The sequence below is a fragment of the Centroberyx gerrardi genome, chromosome 7 (assembly GCF_048128805.1).
Source record: "Centroberyx gerrardi isolate f3 chromosome 7, fCenGer3.hap1.cur.20231027, whole genome shotgun sequence".
Classification (NCBI taxonomy): domain Eukaryota; kingdom Metazoa; phylum Chordata; class Actinopteri; order Beryciformes; family Berycidae; genus Centroberyx; species Centroberyx gerrardi.
The window spans coordinates 28,725,714-28,745,293 of record NC_136003.1 but is presented as its reverse complement, the minus strand read 5'-3'; the positions used below and the strand labels follow the sequence as shown (position 1 = coordinate 28,745,293).

The window sequence follows — 19,580 nt, the reverse complement described above, 5'->3', positions numbered from 1 at the left end:
AAATTTAAGTTATCTGAATAACATCTCATTACAAAGTGCATAGGATACAGCTGCAAATTTGGAAATGTAATACTTCTCTAACCTATAAATTATGGATAACATTACTAACATCATGCCTTATTAATCAAATGGTAATATTTCACCAATCAGAATTATTGTCATTATTAACATGGATCAAGTATAACAAATGACATCATACATCAGCGGTTAATGTGTTTTAATGCAACTCCAGAAAGAACCATCTTTAAACTGCATCTTTAAAGCAGTAGAAATGTCCCTAATTTTGATTTGTTGGGGTTAGGGTGAAAAGTCTGGAAGCCAGACTGGAAGTGACTGTGATGATAAAAGCTCAGCCGTCCCTCAGTGACAGTCAGAGGTGGTGAAAGGCAAATGCAGAACATTTTAGATGATTTACTGCATGATTCTGTCACTTTACTATTTTTCCCACGATTCAGTGGCTGCAGAAAACCAAGGAGATTAAACTTAAAGGAACAAACCAAGTTTTTGGGAGGGCAACCTACCTGTTAAGTGATGAGAACAGAGACACCAAAATCATCCATGTGTCCCTGGTAGATCATTGGCTCCAGTGCTCCATGCTAACACTTTAGCATACACTATGTTGAGTGATAGTAGGATACTAGCATTATCCAAAGCAATAAGGCTGACCTTTTAGTAAAAGTAAACTTGTTCATATTTATTATGTGGCGTGAGGAATCATACATTCTTGAGACAGACACCTTGAGACAGGAAGTGTATTGTTAGCCCCGCCCTCCTCCCCCTCACATAGTTACCGCCCCAACACCTGTCAGTCATCTTGATGAGCTGTCATCTATCCTGAGGTAACCGTCGCCGTAAAGCCTGCACAGGTGCTGAAGAACCCGATGGCAAACGCAGCCAATTAATCTACAGTTGGAAAAAACAACTGTGATGTTCACCGTGTTTTTGAACGGGTCTTGTCTGCTGCACATTTAACTTCACTGGTCTTTCTTTTCTGACTGCTTTCCTCTGTTGTTGTTTCTGTGACTTCCTGCTCTGTGGCCACTAGCCTCATCTTCATAGCCACAACCAGCTCACCACTGGCCACGCCCATAAGACACACCCAAAGAAAATGGCATACACCCCAAAACGTCCTGAACATCAGTGAAAAGCCAATTTTAGGCAAACAATTAAGGGATTTAGGCCTGAACACACAGGGTCACAGACAGACACAGACTGATAATGTATATATACTATTAATTTGTTGTTATGTTCATGTCAAAAATACATATTGTAGCTTTAACTCAAAATTTTTTTTTAACTATTCCATATATTCATCCACTGTGCAGTGATTTTTAGCTGTACACAGTCTCTCATCGCCTACCAGCTGCACTTCCTATGGAAACTGGGGAAGTAGTCACTAGTAGTTTTAAACAGTACATTATTTTTACATAAGTAATACATAAGTAATAAATACATATGTAATAAATAAATACCACAAACAACCAAATCATTGAGCTGCTGTGAAGCTACAGATGAACACAGATCAATAACAGCCTCTGGATGAATACAGTGAAACAATGAATCACCATAGAAACACAGTGGAGAAATAAAGGTTTCTGTCTGGATCTCTCCAGGTTTTGCTCCACGACTCCAGATGGATCTGGAACATTGCTGTTACGTCATCAGACCGTGAGCAATACTGCGCTCGCGCCTCTCATTGGCCAGTAACGTGTTAAAACAGCTGCGTCATTTAGTCAGTTAATACCGGAAGTAAGACGGTTCTGCTTTCAGAATAAAATGTGTTAATGTTATTCAATTTACTTATAGTATGTGTTCGTCAGTAATGGTTTTATTTTGAAATTGACAACCGGAAGTTATAGCTTTTATTCAGGCTGACTTGACAGTGGTGCGTGAAGCGTCTAGAAGCAGCCAGAAACCGTCCAGAGGTATAAAGCAGCTCGTCAGAGAGCAAAGGCAGCAAGTCGACCAGATCCCACAGCGCAGAGGATCAAGAGGAGAAGAAGAAAACAAACCCTCTTCCTTTACAGGACAGACGCTTCTAACAGAGCAGAGTAAGTACAGGCTTCATTTGATTTGGGATCTTTTCTTTAGTGGGATGATAGACTATGTTTGGAAGTTAATACTTTAATTTTAAGTTTCATATTTGGTAAATGCAGTAGCGTTACTATAAGTTAAGCACAGAATTTGGATGAGCCTTTTAAAAAGTTATCATGCACATAAGAAGTATGATGTATTTTGTGGCTAATTTTAATTAAACTGAGTAATAATTGAACTAACCCTATAATGTTAAATAATACTGTAGCCTGTGAAATGTATACTGTGAGTAGGTGTTCATGTGTTGTAGCATGGTAATGTCATTTTTAGTTCCTTTAATCCTGTTGCTAAAATGTTCTTCCATGTTTTCACAGGCAGCCATCTCCAGCAAGATGTGTGCAGCTAAAGGTGTAGCGATTGGCATCGACCTGGGCACCACCTACTCCTGTGTGGGGGTTTTCCAGCACGGAAAAGTAGAGATCATCGCCAACGACCAGGGCAACAGGACCACCCCCAGCTATGTGGCCTTCACAGACACCGAGAGACTCATTGGAGACGCGGCCAAGAACCAGGTGGCCATGAACCCCAGCAACACTGTGTTTGACGCCAAGCGACTGATCGGAAGAAAGTTTGATGATGCGGTGGTGCAGGCAGACATGAAGCACTGGCCCTTTAAGGTGGTCGGAGACGAAGGGAAGCCCAGAATTCAAGTGGACTACAAAGGGGAGGAGAAATCCTTCAACCCTGAGGAGATTTCCTCCATGGTCCTGGTGAAGATGAAAGAGATTGCTGAGGCCTACCTGGGCCAGAAAGTGTCCAAGGCGGTCATCACGGTCCCGGCTTACTTCAACGACTCCCAGCGGCAGGCGACTAAGGACGCAGGCGTCATCGCAGGACTGAACGTACTGAGGATCATCAACGAGCCCACAGCAGCCGCCATCGCCTACGGTCTGGACAAAGGCAAGTCGGGAGAACGTAACGTCCTGATCTTCGACCTGGGAGGGGGAACCTTCGACGTGTCCGTCCTGACGATCGAGGACGGCATCTTCGAGGTGAAAGCCACGGCTGGAGACACTCACCTGGGCGGAGAGGACTTTGACAACCGCTTGGTCAACCACTTTGTGGAGGAGTTCAAGAGGAAACACAAGAAGGACATCAGCCACAACAAGAGAGCCTTGAGGAGGCTGCGCACAGCGTGTGAGAGGGCCAAGAGAACGCTGTCCTCCAGCTCCCAGGCCAGCATCGAGATCGACTCTCTGTTCGAGGGCACCGACTTCTACACCTCCATCACCAGGGCTCGCTTTGAGGAGATGTGCTCCGACCTGTTCAGGGGAACATTAGAGCCGGTGGAGAAATCCCTGAGGGACGCCAAAATGGACAAGGCCCAGATCCACGACGTCGTCCTGGTGGGAGGCTCCACCCGAATCCCCAAAATCCAGAAGCTCCTGCAGGATTTCTTCAACGGCAGGGAGCTGAACAAGAGCATCAACCCGGACGAGGCGGTGGCTTACGGCGCCGCCGTCCAGGCCGCCATTCTCACGGGCGAAACCTCGGGCAACCTTCAGGACCTGCTGCTGCTGGACGTGGCTCCTCTGTCCCTGGGTATCGAGACAGCCGGAGGAGTCATGACACCCCTGATTAAACGCAACACCACCATCCCCACCAAACAAACCCAGACCTTCAGCACTTACTCCGACAACCAGCCCGGGGTCCTCATCCAGGTCTACGAAGGGGAACGAGCCATGACCAAGGACAACAACCTGCTGGGCAAGTTCGAGCTGTCGGGAATCCCACCTGCTCCGAGAGGGGTTCCTCAGATCGAGGTCACCTTCGACGTCGACGCCAACGGCATTCTGAACGTGTCCGCGGCGGACAAAAGCACCGGCAAAGAGAACAAGATCACCATCACCAACGACAAGGGCCGACTCAGCAAAGAAGAGATAGAGAGGATGGTGCAGGACGCTGACAAATACAAAGCTGAGGATGAGCTTCAGAGGGAGAGGATCGCCGCCAAGAACTCCCTGGAGTCGTACGCCTTCAACATGAAGAGCAGCGTGCAGGATGACAGCATGAAGGGCAAAATTAGCGAGGAGGACCAGAGGAAGGTGGTGGAGAAGTGCGACCAGGCCGTCGCCTGGCTGGAGAACAACCAGCTGGCCGATAAAGAGGAGTACCGACACCAGCAGAAAGAGCTGGAGAAGGTGTGTAACCCCGTCATCAGCAAGTTGTACCAGGGAGGAACGCCTGCAGGCGGCTGCAGGGAGCAGGCGGGACCCGGCTGCCACGGCCCGACCGTCGAGGAAGTCGACTAAAGAGACTTCAGACTCTGACACTGATCACTATGATCACTACAGTGGCTTCAAACTCACCTTTACCTTCATGACTCCTGTTTCTCACTTTTATCCTTACTGTATTTGTGATGTATAAGTTGTAAACAATCTGAATATTTAGAGAACTGACTGTTGCAAATATTTTTATTCATGCATTGCTGGGCATTGCAATAAAATTGACTATGAAATAGAATTTTTGTGGTAGTTTCCATTTCATCTTTGTGGTTTTTATCATATTTTATAGAATTTTTCTTAATGAAAATTAAAAAGGAAGTGGAAAAATACATATATATATATATATACAATATAGCGCTAACAAATACAAGCACTTCAAAGCAATAAATGAACACAAATATAGGCTTAGTATAGCAGCTACTCAGTTGCTGTTGTGTTCACTTACTGTATTTCTTTGAAGTGCTTTTATTTGTTAGCACTATTTATAGCAAAGAAAACATTCACATTCTTCCGATATCAGAACTTTCTAGAGTGATAAAGACAGAATACATTTGTCTGATGTCTGAGCTGATTGACTGACTAACAATGATCCTGACCAAGGTAAGTGAAGTCTGTCCACACTCAGTGAGGAAGGTCTTTGTTAAAAAGCAGCTTCATGGGACCTTTATAGTTAGATCACAGCAGAGGTGGAAAGTAACTAAGTACATTTACTCAAGTACTGTATTGAAGTACAATTTTGAGGTACTGGCACTTTACTTGAGTATTTCCATTTTGTGAGACTTTATACTTCTACTCCACTACATTTCAGAGGGAAATATTGTACTTTTTACTCCACTACATTTATCTGTCGGCTATAGTTACTAGTTACTCTGCAAAATATGGTTTTACATGCTAAACATACGATAAGCTCATAAAATATGTTGCATGGTTAGAGTTTAAACTCCCCAACAGTATATGGAGCAGTTAGACCGACAACATTAAAAAACTTCTTACAGGTTAATGCAACAATAATTTAACACTCTGAAAGAAGGAGGACTTTTACTTTTGATACTTCAGTACATTTTACTGCTAATACTTCTATACTTTTACTTAAGTAAATGCAGAACTTTTACTTTTACTGGAGTATTTTTCTATTATGGTATTGCTACTTTTACTTAAGTAAAGGATTTGAGTAGTTTTTCCACCACTGCAATTAGTGCAGCTGTTGGAGCCAAAATGGGTGTTTTAAGTTTGGTTGATATTAGTCTTTTGCCATAGTTATTTTCACTCTGTGCCAGTAGGGGGCAAAAGCACAGCTATGGTGGTGGTTCTCACAATTAGGCATTAATATGCACCTGTGCACCTAGTTTGGTGTAGTTGGATGGCGGCAGGGGAAATAGTTCTTACCCAAATCAAGCAAACGCAAGACAAGAAGAACCCAAGAACTGTAAAAGATCGATCTATCTACAATAAAGCTAATTGCTAATGGAAGTAAAGGAACCAAACTAATGTCATCCAATCACCACCGTGCTGATTGGCTTGGCTAAAAGAAGCAAACCTTTGGATGGATAGACTGTAACCAATTTGTCACAACAGCAGCAGTAGAATAAAATTAGAATAGATTAGAAAACTTGAATGATTTTGTGACCCTTCTCACATTCCCACTGCCTAATGCCTTTAAGGATGCTTTCAATCCATATGCAACACTTAGCGTGGTGATTTTTTCGTAAAATGTTGTCATGTATTGTTTTGTCTACATCAGTGATTCTTAACAAAAATAAAAGGTCACCAGTTCAACATGTTAAATCCTACACAGCATCACAGAGGCCTGGACACCAAACAGTGTTTTCCTCAGTCAAGCTATTTTAATTAGCCGACTACTGGAGTGAAGCTACTGTAGAAAGAGCAAATATTCATTATGTCACAAGAAAAGGCGTTTATTGCAAAAACCATAAACATAATGGCTTTGTATATTTGAAATACTCAGATTCCCACCGCCCTGGTCTACATTAGGCTACATTAAGTCATTTGTTTTATCAGGTTTTACTTTTTGCCCATTTTTATTCATATTTGTGCCACCTGATGGAGGCTAATGCCTTTAAGTTTGCTTTCAAGTACCTTATGTTGTGTTTTAATATGTCTTATAGCATTATGTAGCCTATATGTCCCTTATGTTTGTTGCTATAGAGATGCTTAAATAGATGCAGATGATTTACGTGTTATGGATGCTCATCTCAGCACTTGTTATATACAGTCATTTGCACAGTTAACGATTTATGAATTCTCAGGTTACATGGAAAAGTCTAACTGGAGACTGTAGTTTGGAATTTAAGTGATTTGTTTCCGATCAGAGTTTTGCCTGCAACCTGCCTGAGAATAATAAATATTTCATCCTGTCAGATCAGTAGGAAATCAAGTCAAGATGCAGTTCTCAGGTTTGCTCATGTTTGCTGGGATCAGATGCAGTTCAGTGACATCAGAGCTATCCCAAGCTACAAAAAATACATTTCACATACTGTATATTTCAGAATATATTTGAGAAATGCTTGAAAATATACTGAAATTTGCCAGATATTTACATACACGTAGATGGCATGAATTTGAAATGTAATTAGACACTGGAACTACATTTTCTCTGGATGTGCTGTTGATAATGTGAGCGGCTTCAGCAGCAAGATGCTTCACAGTCTGGAACAGAAACACACACTGAAGTGATGAGTGTGAACAGCTCTGCTCAGCTTTATTCTGACACAAAAATATATTTCAGCATCAAAAACATATAGACATACATTTCCCTTTAAACCTTTATACTACACTTAATATCACACACACACACACACACACACACACACACACACACACACACACACACACAATTACCTGAACTTGATCACATAATACATTCTCAACATTAACATTCAAATTGGCCTTAAAACATAAACAATCCATTTTATCCTGACCTGCCAAAAACGTACTCTCCAAAATACACCTTAAATCCATTTTTCTTATTAATTGTTGAGTGCTATTACACTGGTGTGATGTTAAGTGCATCAAAATAATCACTCACCAAATGAACATGCAGCTAAACTCTTTCTGAGCCGTACCAACTTCAGTCTCCAACAAATTCAGAAGAACCAAAATACTCTTTCCAAACACTCACTACTAACTAGAATCTTTAAATCACATTACACTTCTTGTACAGATTATTTAAACCCAGAAAATATACTTTTTTCACTCAACTGAAGCTAGCCTTATTAAAAATTCAAATGTAAACATGCAGCATCTCTGCCGGCCTATCAGCCAATGGGAACTTGGAATCTCATTGTGATGTCACAACGAGGGCAGCGTCATCACACGTATAAAAGAGCGTGCAGAGGTCCACAGAGGCATTTCATACTTTGGCACAATGGAGGTGACACCCAGAGAGAGAAAGAGAGACAAGGGGAACAAGTACATGTTGCTCCCGCGGAACACGGAGCCGGAGGAGGCCCAGGTAGGCACTGCAGAGCAGGCAGCCTGCCTGGAGCCCCCTGCTGAGAGGCAGACTGAGCCTGTCCCGGTCCAGCTCCAAGGGAAGAAGAGGAACAAGAGACAGGGAAAGAAAGGGAGAAGGCTGGAACTGGACTCTTCTGTCCAGAACCAGAAACACACCCAGGTCCAGAAGAAATGGAGAAGGCTGGAACTGGACTTTTCTGTCCAGAACCAGAAACACACCCAGGTCCAGAAGAAATGGAGAAGGCTGGAACTGGACTTTTCTGTCCAGAACCAGAAACACACCCAGGTCCAGAAGAAATGGAGCAGCCAGGATTGTCGGAAGATAATGGAGGCAGAAGACGATATCAGGCTGCCTCTGGACCTGGACTCTTCTGGCCAGGGCCGGAACCGGGTCCAGGAACAGGCCCAGGAACAGGCCCCGGCCCAGAAGAACCAGCAGGCCATCAATGCTGATGCCTCTGAGCTGGAGAAGAAGCCTGTTGGTCAGCAGACCCAGGCTGCAGAGAATGCTCTGCCAGAGATCCTGCTACAGCTGCAGAAACTGCAGCATGATGTAGACCAGCAGACCCTCCAGCTTGAGGCCCGTACGGTCAGTCCAGGCCAGGAGACCAAAGCTTTGGAGGAAAATATTCTAAAGCTCAGTCTGGAGGTGCAGGGGAAGCAGATGAATCTTCTTCAGAAGGCCATCAAACATAATGCTGCTGAGATGGAGACGAATGCCCTCTGCCAGCAGACCCAGTCTGCCCGGGCTGCAGAGGAAATCATTCAACTCAATGGCCGGATGCAGAAGGTCCAGATGACGGTTCTGCAGCAAGTCATCCAGGACAATGCCCCTGCAGCTGAGAGGAAGACCTGGTATGCCCAGACTGCTGAGGAAAATATTCCTGAGGTCCAGCTCCAGCTGCAGAAAGCTCAAAATGATGCCAAGCAGCAGGCCCTCAAGATCCAGGCCTTTGAAGTGGAGAAAGGAGTCCTCTGCCAGAGGGCTGCAGCAAAAAATATCTCAGAGCTCCAGCTCCAGCTGCAGAAAGGCCAGAAAGATGCAGAGCAGCGGGCCATTAAGATCCAGGCCATTGAGAAGGAGAAGGAGGCTCTGCACTCTAAAATAGAGGAGCTGAGAGAGGAGCTCCAACGAGAGAAGAGCCTCAACACTCTGGCTGAAAACAAAAGCCAGGCAGCCATCCTCAACCTGGAGCTTCAAATTATGGAGCAGGACATCACACAGAAGGAGGCTTTCTTTAAAGCAGCGGAGCTTCAGGAAACTCTCCAAAAAGAGAAAGAGGAGGCCCAGAAGGCTCTGGAGAAGTTCCTGGCCTCCCAGCAGGCTCAGCAGGAGCAGGAGAGCTGCCTCCTCCAGTGGCAGGAGGAAAAGACCGGTCTCCTCAGGGCCAAAAATGACACCCAGCAGGCCCTGGAGGAGAAGGAGCGAGAGTGGGTCGAGAAGGAAAGCTTCATGATGGACAAGATTGCTCATCTGGAGCGGGACATCGGTGAGAAGACGAAGAAGAAGAAGAAGAAGCGTAGCTGGCTTCGAAGGCTCATCGATGCCCTAACTCCAACCCGCAAGGAGAAGAAGAACAAGGAGGAGAAAATGGAGTCGACTTCCAACTAAGACTCCAACAAATTCCTCAAATTCTTCATGTGAACAACCTGAGCACATTAACACCTGTGTTCACACACACACACAAATACCCAACCCTCCTACATCCATTTCCAACCACCCCCTTATATCCCCCAAATTCCCACAAACCCTTTGCCTTGTATTTTCCCCCGATAAAAGATATCAACAATGATATCTAAAATAATGTGCAGCCTGTATAGTTTCATTTCTGTAATTTTTGTAAGTTCTACTACAGTCAGTAGTGTCTGTGTAACTAGTCTATCAATTGTTTGTGTGGTTTTGCTATTTAAATGCTGTTAAAAACAAGCCTTCTCTTCTCTCACCTCCCACGTATTGTAATGTTCTGATAAACCATGAAGGTTCAGGGCTTTCAGAAGTTCGTTTCGGGCGCTCTGAGAACCATGTGGGTGATCTTTTCTTTAACTAAGATCTCTGTGACTTGCAGTTTGAGTGTTGGTGATTAAAAAACAGTTGATTTAGACTTTATTTTATTTAAAACTCCATCTGATAAAGTCACCAATGGTCAGTTATTTTTGTTCAGAGGGAATGCGAGGGAAGAGACAAATTCTTGTGTTTGGTTTGAGACCGGATCGCCTCTGAGTTGATCCAGACTCTCGCTATGCTGAGCAGTTTTAATGTTTAATGATTCCTGTGGGGAAATTGGGCCGTTACAGCAGCAAAGAATAGGATCTAGCAGTGGCTTGGATGTAAATGGGGATAGAGCACGGAGGGCTTAAAACATGACATATCCCACAATTACAACCAATAGAAGATAGTGAGAAAAAACAGGGAGGAAACTTACATTTTTAAATAGTCAATATTATAAGCAACCAAATACTTATGAGGTTAGAACCACAATAAATATTACAAAATATTCCTGCGATCCCAGAATGATCATGTGTTATCAGGCCCGTTGTCATCAGAGCCATTCCAATGATAATAAATAGGAAGAACAAGAAGGATGATGGTGATGATGAAGATGTTGAAGATGATGAATACTCTTGCCTTATAGAAATTACTACATTTCAGAGGGAAATCTTGTACTTTTTACTCCACTACATTTATCTGAAGGCTGGAGTTACTAGTTACTCTGCAGAATAAGGTTTTACATGCAAAACATACAATAAGCTCATAAAATATGTTGCATTTTTAGAGTTTAAACTCCCCAACAGTATATGGAGCAGTTAGACCGACAACATTAAAATACTTCTTACAGGTTAATGCAGTACTTTTACTTTTAATACTTCGGTACATTTTACTGCTAATACTTCTATACTTTTACTCAAGTAAACTTTTGAATGCAGAACTTTTACTATTACTGGAGTATTATTCCATTATGGTATTAGAGTAAAAGTAAAAGATTTGAGTACTTTTTCCCCCACTGGATCACAGACTGTGAACATGAGATACATGTTGGATTAGTTCCTCATGAAGACATGAATACTGACCTCTCTACTGATGAGAGTTACAGTGAAGTGTATAATTAACATGGCACTGGTAATCACAGCATTGGTGATCATACAAGGAACCAATTTAGAGCATTTTCACTTTTCAGATCAAAAAATGAACGTCACAACACCTGTTTTGGCCTCTCAGGGAACCACACTCACCTCCGCTCAAAAACATTTTCAATGGAGAGCCAAGTGGAAGAAATCATTCTTCTAACACACATAGACCCAAGTATTGTCTTTCCATTCTGTGTCCAGCGTCATAACTTTGAGTGTGTGAGATCTGTCGGTTTCATATAGAAGTGATGACGTCCGTTAATTATCCACATATCCAGGAAGTTAATTTAATGAGGAACCTGTTGAAATCTGACATCTGTAATACCCAAAAAAAGGTGGATATTCCGAAAAAGAAAAAGAAGAGGCAGTTATTTTATTGACCACACACACTATACTGGGATTACAAAACAGTCCAACACAGAATACGAAGTCATTTGCATTTCCTACAAAAGACAGCATCACCACTGCTGATAGATTGTAACAGGTGGGTTTAAAAATGACCGACACTTAGTGCTTTTTGAATTCATTGTGCTGCTGTTCATTTCAAATATTCCTTTCCTCATCCCACCTGAGAATAACAGCCGTGCTTGTTCTCATTACCAAACAAGAGGAGGCGTGTATCAGAACACAAAGGGAGTTAAACATGTTGACTTGTATGTGTGGAAATGTATCTGCTAGGAAACTTGACCCTGAAAATAAACACTGCAGAACACAGAACGACCACTAGATGTCGCCATAGTACTTCAACTGGAGCATTGAGTTCAATTTATTCAGTAAGAATATGTATTGTTTATAAAGCAGTTTGTAACAATGTTTTGACAGCGCTATATCAATAAATCATTATAATAAGGATTATTAGTAGTTGTAGTGATACTTTTAATAGTAATAGTAGTAGTGTAGTTGTTATTAGCAATACTTGCTGTTCTAGATGTATTTTTGAACTACTTTATTTTTTTTCTAATTTCTTCAGTTCATTATACTTCATCATTCTTTACATACTACATTGTTATTTGACAACTCATGAATTAATTACTTGTGTTTCTACCCTCCTTGTTTTTTGTTTTTTTATATTTCCAAGATAGTTTTTTAACTAAGCCTGTTTTTTAACTTTCCTTTCACATTGTTGTAATTGTCTAAGTAATGAATAAATAACACAAATAACCGAATCAGTCAGCTGCTGTGAAGTTACAGATGAACACAGATTAATGACACAGATTAATTAATGATTAATGAGTCTCTGAATGAATACAGTGAAACAATGAATGAAGTTTCAAGGCCGATATCAAACCAAAGACGTTGCAGTTACATGGTAGGAACTGAAGCCACCAGGACAGTCCAGGAGTTTCCCTTTTAAGAGAATTTCACCCCTACAGTCTGTGCACAGCACTGCTGTAATCTCACTGTAAAGGTCCCATGTCATATAGTCTCACCAGCTGCTGCAGACCTTCCTCACTGAGTGGAAAGACTTGTTTCCATTGACCTTGGTCATCATTGTTAGTCAGTCAATCAGCTCAGACATCAGAAAGGTTATTGTCTTTATCATTCAAGGAAGTTCTGATAACCAAAAAATGTGGACATTGTTTTAATTGTCATGAAGAAAAATTATAAAAATATGATGAAAACTATATAGATCAGTGGTTCTCAAAGTGGGGTCCGGGGACCCCCAGGGGTCCTTGAGGGGGTTCCAGGGGGTCCCCAGCAAAAAGGGGAATAATTTATTTTCACTATAATTCCATCCATAAGTGACACAATGACAGAATGAAGGACTATTTTGGTCATGGGTTTCATATACTTTCTGTAATAAAACATCTAAAAGCAAAAAACTTATCAGATGGGGGTCCATGGTCTAATTTGTGTCAGTTTAGGGGTCCTTGACGTGAAAAAGTTTGAGAACCACTGATATAGATGAAATTGAAACGACCACAAAAATTCTATTTCATAGTCAATTTTATTGCAATGCCCAGCAATGCATGAATAAAAATATTTGCAACAGTCAGTTCTCTAAATATTCAGATTGTTTACAACTTATACATCACAAATACAGTAAGGATAAAAGTGAGAAACAGGAGTCATGAAGGTAAAGGTGAGTTTGAAGCCACTGTAGTGATCATAGTGATCAGTGTCAGAGTCTGAAGTCTCTTTAGTCGACTTCCTCGACGGTCGGGCCGTGGCAGCCGGGTCCCGCCTGCTCCCTGCAGCCGCCTGCAGGCGTTCCTCCCTGGTACAACTTGCTGATGACGGGGTTACACACCTTCTCCAGCTCTTTCTGCTGGTGTCGGTACTCCTCTTTATCGGCCAGCTGGTTGTTCTCCAGCCAGGCGACGGCCTGGTCGCACTTCTCCACCACCTTCCTCTGGTCCTCCTCGCTAATTTTGCCCTTCATGCTGTCATCCTGCACGCTGCTCTTCATGTTGAAGGCGTACGACTCCAGGGAGTTCTTGGCGGCGATCCTCTCCCTCTGAAGCTCATCCTCAGCTTTGTATTTGTCAGCGTCCTGCACCATCCTCTCTATCTCTTCTTTGCTGAGTCGGCCCTTGTCGTTGGTGATGGTGATCTTGTTCTCTTTGCCGGTGCTTTTGTCCGCCGCGGACACGTTCAGAATGCCGTTGGCGTCGACGTCGAAGGTGACCTCGATCTGAGGAACCCCTCTCGGAGCAGGTGGGATTCCCGACAGCTCGAACTTGCCCAGCAGGTTGTTGTCCTTGGTCATGGCTCGTTCCCCTTCGTAGACCTGGATGAGGACCCCGGGCTGGTTGTCGGAGTAAGTGCTGAAGGTCTGGGTTTGTTTGGTGGGGATGGTGGTGTTGCGTTTAATCAGGGGTGTCATGACTCCTCCGGCTGTCTCGATACCCAGGGACAGAGGAGCCACGTCCAGCAGCAGCAGGTCCTGAAGGTTGCCCGAGGTTTCGCCCGTGAGAATGGCGGCCTGGACGGCGGCGCCGTAAGCCACCGCCTCGTCCGGGTTGATGCTCTTGTTCAGCTCCCTGCCGTTGAAGAAATCCTGCAGGAGCTTCTGGATTTTGGGGATTCGGGTGGAGCCTCCCACCAGGACGACGTCGTGGATCTGGGCCTTGTCCATTTTGGCGTCCCTCAGGGATTTCTCCACCGGCTCTAATGTTCCCCTGAACAGGTCGGAGCACATCTCCTCAAAGCGAGCCCTGGTGATGGAGGTGTAGAAGTCGGTGCCCTCGAACAGAGAGTCGATCTCGATGCTGGCCTGGGAGCTGGAGGACAGCGTTCTCTTGGCCCTCTCACACGCTGTGCGCAGCCTCCTCAAGGCTCTCTTGTTGTGGCTGATGTCCTTCTTGTGTTTCCTCTTGAACTCCTCCACAAAGTGGTTGACCAAGCGGTTGTCAAAGTCCTCTCCGCCCAGGTGAGTGTCTCCAGCCGTGGCTTTCACCTCGAAGATGCCGTCCTCGATCGTCAGGACGGACACGTCGAAGGTTCCCCCTCCCAGGTCGAAGATCAGGACGTTACGTTCTCCCGACTTGCCTTTGTCCAGACCGTAGGCGATGGCGGCTGCTGTGGGCTCGTTGATGATCCTCAGTACGTTCAGTCCTGCGATGACGCCTGCGTCCTTAGTCGCCTGCCGCTGGGAGTCGTTGAAGTAAGCCGGGACCGTGATGACCGCCTTGGACACTTTCTGGCCCAGGTAGGCCTCAGCAATCTCTTTCATCTTCACCAGGACCATGGAGGAAATCTCCTCAGGGTTGAAGGATTTCTCCTCCCCTTTGTAGTCCACTTGAATTCTGGGCTTCCCTTCGTCTCCGACCACCTTAAAGGGCCAGTGCTTCATGTCTGCCTGCACCACCGCATCATCAAACTTTCTTCCGATCAGTCGCTTGGCGTCAAACACAGTGTTGCTGGGGTTCATGGCCACCTGGTTCTTGGCCGCGTCTCCAATGAGTCTCTCGGTGTCTGTGAAGGCCACATAGCTGGGGGTGGTCCTGTTGCCCTGGTCGTTGGCGATGATCTCTACTTTTCCGTGCTGGAAAACCCCCACACAGGAGTAGGTGGTGCCCAGGTCGATGCCAATCGCTACACCTTTAGCTGCACACATCTTGCTGGAGACGGCTGCCTGTGAAAACATGGAAGAACATTTTAGCAACAGGATTAAAGGAACTAAAAATGACATTACCATGCTACAACACATGAACACCTACTCACAGTATACATTTCACAGGCTACAGTATTATTTAACATTATAGGGTTAGTTTAAATATTGTTTATTTTAATCACAACTAGCCACAAAACACACTATTATACTTCTCATGTGCATGATTAGGCTAACGTTACTTTTTTTTAAATATTCTCATCCAAATTCTGTGCTTAATTTATGGCCATACACTATGATGTATTTACCAAATATGAAACTTAAAATTAAAGTATTAACTTCCAAACATAGTCTATCATCCCACTAAAGAAAAGATCCCAAATCAAATGAAGCCTGTACTTACTCTGCTCTGTTAGAAGTGTCTGTCCTGTAAAGGAAGAGGGTTTGTTTTCTTCTTCTCCTCTTGATCCTCTGCGCTGTGGGATCTGGTCGACTTGCTGCCTTTGCTCTCTGACGAGCTGCTTTATACCTCTGGACGGTTTCTGGCTGCTTCTAGACGCTTCGCACACCACTGTCAAGCCAGCCTGAATAAAAGCTATAACTTCCGGTTGTTACTTTCAAAATAAAACCCTTACTGACGAAGATGTACTATAAGTAAATTGAGTAACATTAACACATTTTATTTTGAAAGCAGAACCGTCTTATTTCCGGTATTAACTCTGACTAAATGACGCAGCTGATTCACACATTACTGGCCAATGAGAGGCGCGAGCAGTATTGCTCACGGTCTGATGACGTAACAGCAATGTTCCAGATCCATCTGGAGTCGTGGAGCAAAACCTGGAGAGATCCAGACAGAAACCTTTATTTCTCCACTGTGTTTCTATGGTGATTCATTGTTTCACTGTATTCATCCAGAGGCTGTTATTGATCTGTGTTCATCTGTAGCTTCACAGCAGCTCAATGATTTGGTTGTTCGTGGTATTTATTCATTACTTATGTATTTATTACTTATGTATTTCTCTGGTCTCCAGACATTATTTTAGCTCAAGGAAAATACTTTTGTTTGGTCTTTGTATTTTATAAATTTTAGATGATGGTCCAACAAAAACAGTTTACGATAACTATTTTTGTGTTTTTAGTTTTACACTGGAACTAAAATATACAATTACTGTGAAGGGAAAGTTTAACCCTCAGATTTAACCATTCAAGAAAGGTAAAAAACAAGAAGATAAAAACATACAATTAATTCATGAATCTTCAAATAACAAGAAAATATGTAAGGGAAAGCAAAGCTTGTGATAATGATGAAATATAATAATGAACTGGATAAATTAGAAAAGAAATAGGCCCAAAACAAAAAAGTAGATCAAAACACAACCAGAACAACTATAGCAACAATAATACAAGTAATGATGACCAAAGGCTAAGCTGTTCCTGGCCACCATATTGCTGCTAGCAGCTATAATCTTTAGCTATTATTGCTCTACAGTAGAACTGAACAATTAATCGAAAAAGTAAATAAAGCAGAGGCTGCAATTAATTGCTTAAGAGAGAGGGCCGTCCAAACTGGATTTATAAACAAGGTGTTCACTTGTGATGATATGAATCACAGTTTAAATCGCAATTGCAATATTCTGTCAAATATTGTTGAGGTGTTTATCTGTTGACTTTTAAAGAGTGTGTATGCTGTGTGTGTCCAGTGTGTTGCTCTGGGACACTTCATCAGGAGACACTGGGTGTTAGGGACCTTTAGGACATAAGACCTCCCAGCTGATCTGGGTTCAGCCCCAGAACTGCGGCTTGTAGCTGCATTATGGGTCCTGATAAATATCACCATGACTGTGAAAGAACAAACTGTTATTGGACAGGAGGAGTCAGCAGGGTCAGAGGGCAAATATTTAATGGTTAACTGTAAACAAATGATACAGCTGACGAGGACAGGGGATCTCACACACACACACACACACACACACACACAGACAGTAGGGTTAAACCGATATATGGGGCCGATATTGGGCTTTTGTTAAAAATCAGATATCAGCCAGTCACTGTTGTCCATCTCTGATATGATGCAGTTTGATTGATTAGATATTTACTGTTGAATTGATCAATACAACACTGGTTGTCTTTAGGAAGACCTTAACCTGAACTGATTCTAATGCGACATTTTGACTGTATGCCACACAATTAACATATGTTGTATTACTATTCTTATCAGTGGAGAGTTTTAGTGTCCCATGATGGTCTAAATGCCGTTTCAGAGGCTTTTCCACCCTGAAAAGAATAAAACTCTGGCAGGAAACACTGAATACTTGGGATTTTTTGGCATGAAAATGGTCAAAACATCTGGAATATTGGCACAAAATATGAATATCGGCCTTCAAAGACCCATATCGGTCAAACCCTGATCCACACATCATCATTCAGTCTCCAAGGTGTCACTACATATAGGCAAATTCAGCCTGGCTGTCAGTCTGCTTCAGCTTGGACAAACACCTTCAGTCACAGCGAAGAGGATGAAGGAGTCGGCCGAAGCGGAGGCCGACCGGCCGCTCGGTGTTTGGAGGCGGGATTTTCCTGAGCTTCACAGAGAAAGGAAATCCAAGGCAGAGAATCCCACTCACACATTCACAGGACAAACCAAACACATCAGGGTTAATAGTCAAGATTACAAAATGAAAAACGTCCATAGGAGAGACTAAAAATACAGCACTGACACCATTCTCTTTGCTTGACGCATTACAGCGATTGCATGCCAAATATGGAAACTACATCCATACAACGCAGGCCGGACACGGAAACAGAAACCTCTTACAGTTCATATCCAGGTAAAATAACATTTCAGAAACATTTTCATTCATCTTACAATAACGAGAAAAGATGACGACTCAGGATTCTGCATTTTCTTTTTTAAGGAAATATTTGTGGAAAAATGTTTTGAAAATATCTGAGGAGAAAAAACTGTACAAAGAACTTTGGTTGAATATCCGCTCCTGTATATACCTCTAGTATACAATATACATATTTAGATAACTCTAATTTAAATACTAGTCTGACTAAATTAAAATGAATACTTTTCCAAAAAAATAGTATGTATATTACTGACATCTGGCATGCCATCTTCCACTGTACAAACAACTACTAACTCCATATAGACAGTGTTAAATGACAACATGCTTTGTAAAGCGAAGGTGTTCTTCCCTTTGTATAAACAATATCATTGAGCACTTTTACATGTTTTACATAGCTTCATAAACCCAGAGGTTATAAATGTTCATGTATAAAAGTATGTATCATTTTTTTTTTTAAGAGCACAAACATACTGGCACCGAGCCGTGTGGAAGACACAGACAGAAGATGGTCGACATCACTTGGTATAAAATGGATCTTTTGTTTTTTTTTTCAATATGGAAAATATTACAAAGGTAAAATTTGAAATGGTCAGACATAGTGAATATGTCAAAAGAGAGACAGATAGAGCTTCATAGTACAATATTAGTGTATAATAATAATAATCTGCCAAGGAATGGTTCCTCACAGTGGGCTGGTAATGAACCGCTGTTTTTTTTTTTTGTTTTTTTTTTAGTCTACCTGGTTCATGTTTGACAAGTCGAGACGTGGAACGAAGGCACAACGACATGAGGAAGGAATAAAATCTCGGAGGAAGATGCTTTAAAAAGGTCGAGTCACGGGCCGACTCGGGTTATCGGAGATAGATCCGACGACATCGTAGTGTTTGATCGCCCTGTAGTGTCACTTGTGTTGGAAACGTCCAGTAAAAGACCCTGTTTTTGAAGAAGAAGAAGAAGAAGAAGAAGAAGCACAGTGGAGCAGGGTTAAGTGCTGGTGTTCAGGGAGAGAGGGAACGAGACGGCAGTGGCAAAAAAATCCTAACGCAGAGCGGGTCGATTCATTCTGTTGTGTCAGGTCCCTCCTTCAGCTGACCAACGCACCTGTCTGCACCGTCCAGGTCAGAGGGGGAGGTCGCTCCAGCACCCCTCCGTCTGTCTCTGTCTGTCGTTTTACTTCCTGAGGTGAGGGTGGATGGGCTGGTTTTGTTTTGGTTTTTTTTTGCGGGGAATTAGGAATTAAGAGAGGCTTCAGTCCAACATGGCGTCCAACTGGTCCGCTAGGTCATCAAACATGTTGCCGATGTCGTCCAGAATGGTCCCTGCAGACTTCACTGTGTTCGCTCCGCTGGGGAGAAAAAGGCAAAAAGAAAAATTTGGGATTTAATACCTAGAAAGGTATTGTAACTATTGTCGTGTATCTATCTTCTTCCCTTCTACTCTTAATTAACAACAAACAAAAACAAACTCTGAAGGCTGATAAAGACTGTGATATACAGTTGGTTTGACTACTGTTGACAAAATGCACTTATTGTAAGTCACTTTGGACAGAAGTCTCTGCTAAATGACGTAATGTAATGTACTGTAGAAAGGCCTCAACTTTTCTTTTATCTAATACATGTTTTATAGTTTAGAATCTTAATACTAATGTGAAAGATAACTCTGTTAACTCTGATAATTACTGTGTTATAATTCCCGAAAAGCGATGTAGCAGAGAGAAACAAGATGAGATGAAACTTTAATGAAAGTTTGAGG

At 42.8% G+C, this 19,580-nt stretch overlaps 3 protein-coding genes across 4 annotated transcripts in view; 1 reads left to right on the top strand and 2 right to left on the bottom strand.

Moving 5' to 3' along the window:
* The first annotated feature begins 1,947 nt into the window (after positions 1–1,947).
* LOC139933226 (heat shock 70 kDa protein 1) lies at positions 1,948–4,557 on the top strand. Its single transcript, XM_071927321.2, has 2 exons — positions 1,948–2,051; positions 2,409–4,557. The coding sequence occupies exon 2, from the start codon at positions 2,427–2,429 to the stop codon at positions 4,344–4,346; it is 1,920 nt and encodes a 639-aa protein (XP_071783422.1). The 5' UTR covers positions 1,948–2,051; positions 2,409–2,426; the 3' UTR covers positions 4,347–4,557.
* A 7,928-nt stretch (positions 4,558–12,485) lies between these two features.
* On the bottom strand, positions 12,486–15,480 carry LOC139933422 (heat shock 70 kDa protein 1). Its single transcript, XM_078284446.1, has 2 exons — positions 15,377–15,480; positions 12,486–14,997 (listed from the first exon to the last, which is right to left on the bottom strand). Exon 2 carries the CDS (start codon positions 14,977–14,979, stop codon positions 13,060–13,062), a length of 1,920 nt encoding a protein of 639 aa, XP_078140572.1. The 5' UTR covers positions 14,980–14,997; positions 15,377–15,480; the 3' UTR covers positions 12,486–13,059.
* A 1,379-nt stretch (positions 15,481–16,859) lies between these two features.
* The window catches only part of caskin2b (CASK interacting protein 2b), a 32,730-nt gene continuing 30,009 nt past the window's right edge, over positions 16,860–19,580 (bottom strand). For both annotated transcript variants that reach the window (XM_078284755.1, XM_078284756.1), the window contains exon 18: positions 16,860–19,173. In XM_078284755.1, the coding sequence (XP_078140881.1) occupies positions 19,077–19,173 (97 nt within the window). In that variant the 3' untranslated portion in view covers positions 16,860–19,076. The remainder of the gene's footprint in view (positions 19,174–19,580) is intronic.

Excerpts from the sequence above, each read along its gene's own strand:
- LOC139933226 (XM_071927321.2), top strand. The coding sequence starts at position 2,427 with ATGTGTGCAGCTAAAGGTGTAGCGATTGGCATCGACCTGGGCACCACC.
- LOC139933422 (XM_078284446.1), bottom strand. The coding sequence starts at position 14,979 with ATGTGTGCAGCTAAAGGTGTAGCGATTGGCATCGACCTGGGCACCACC.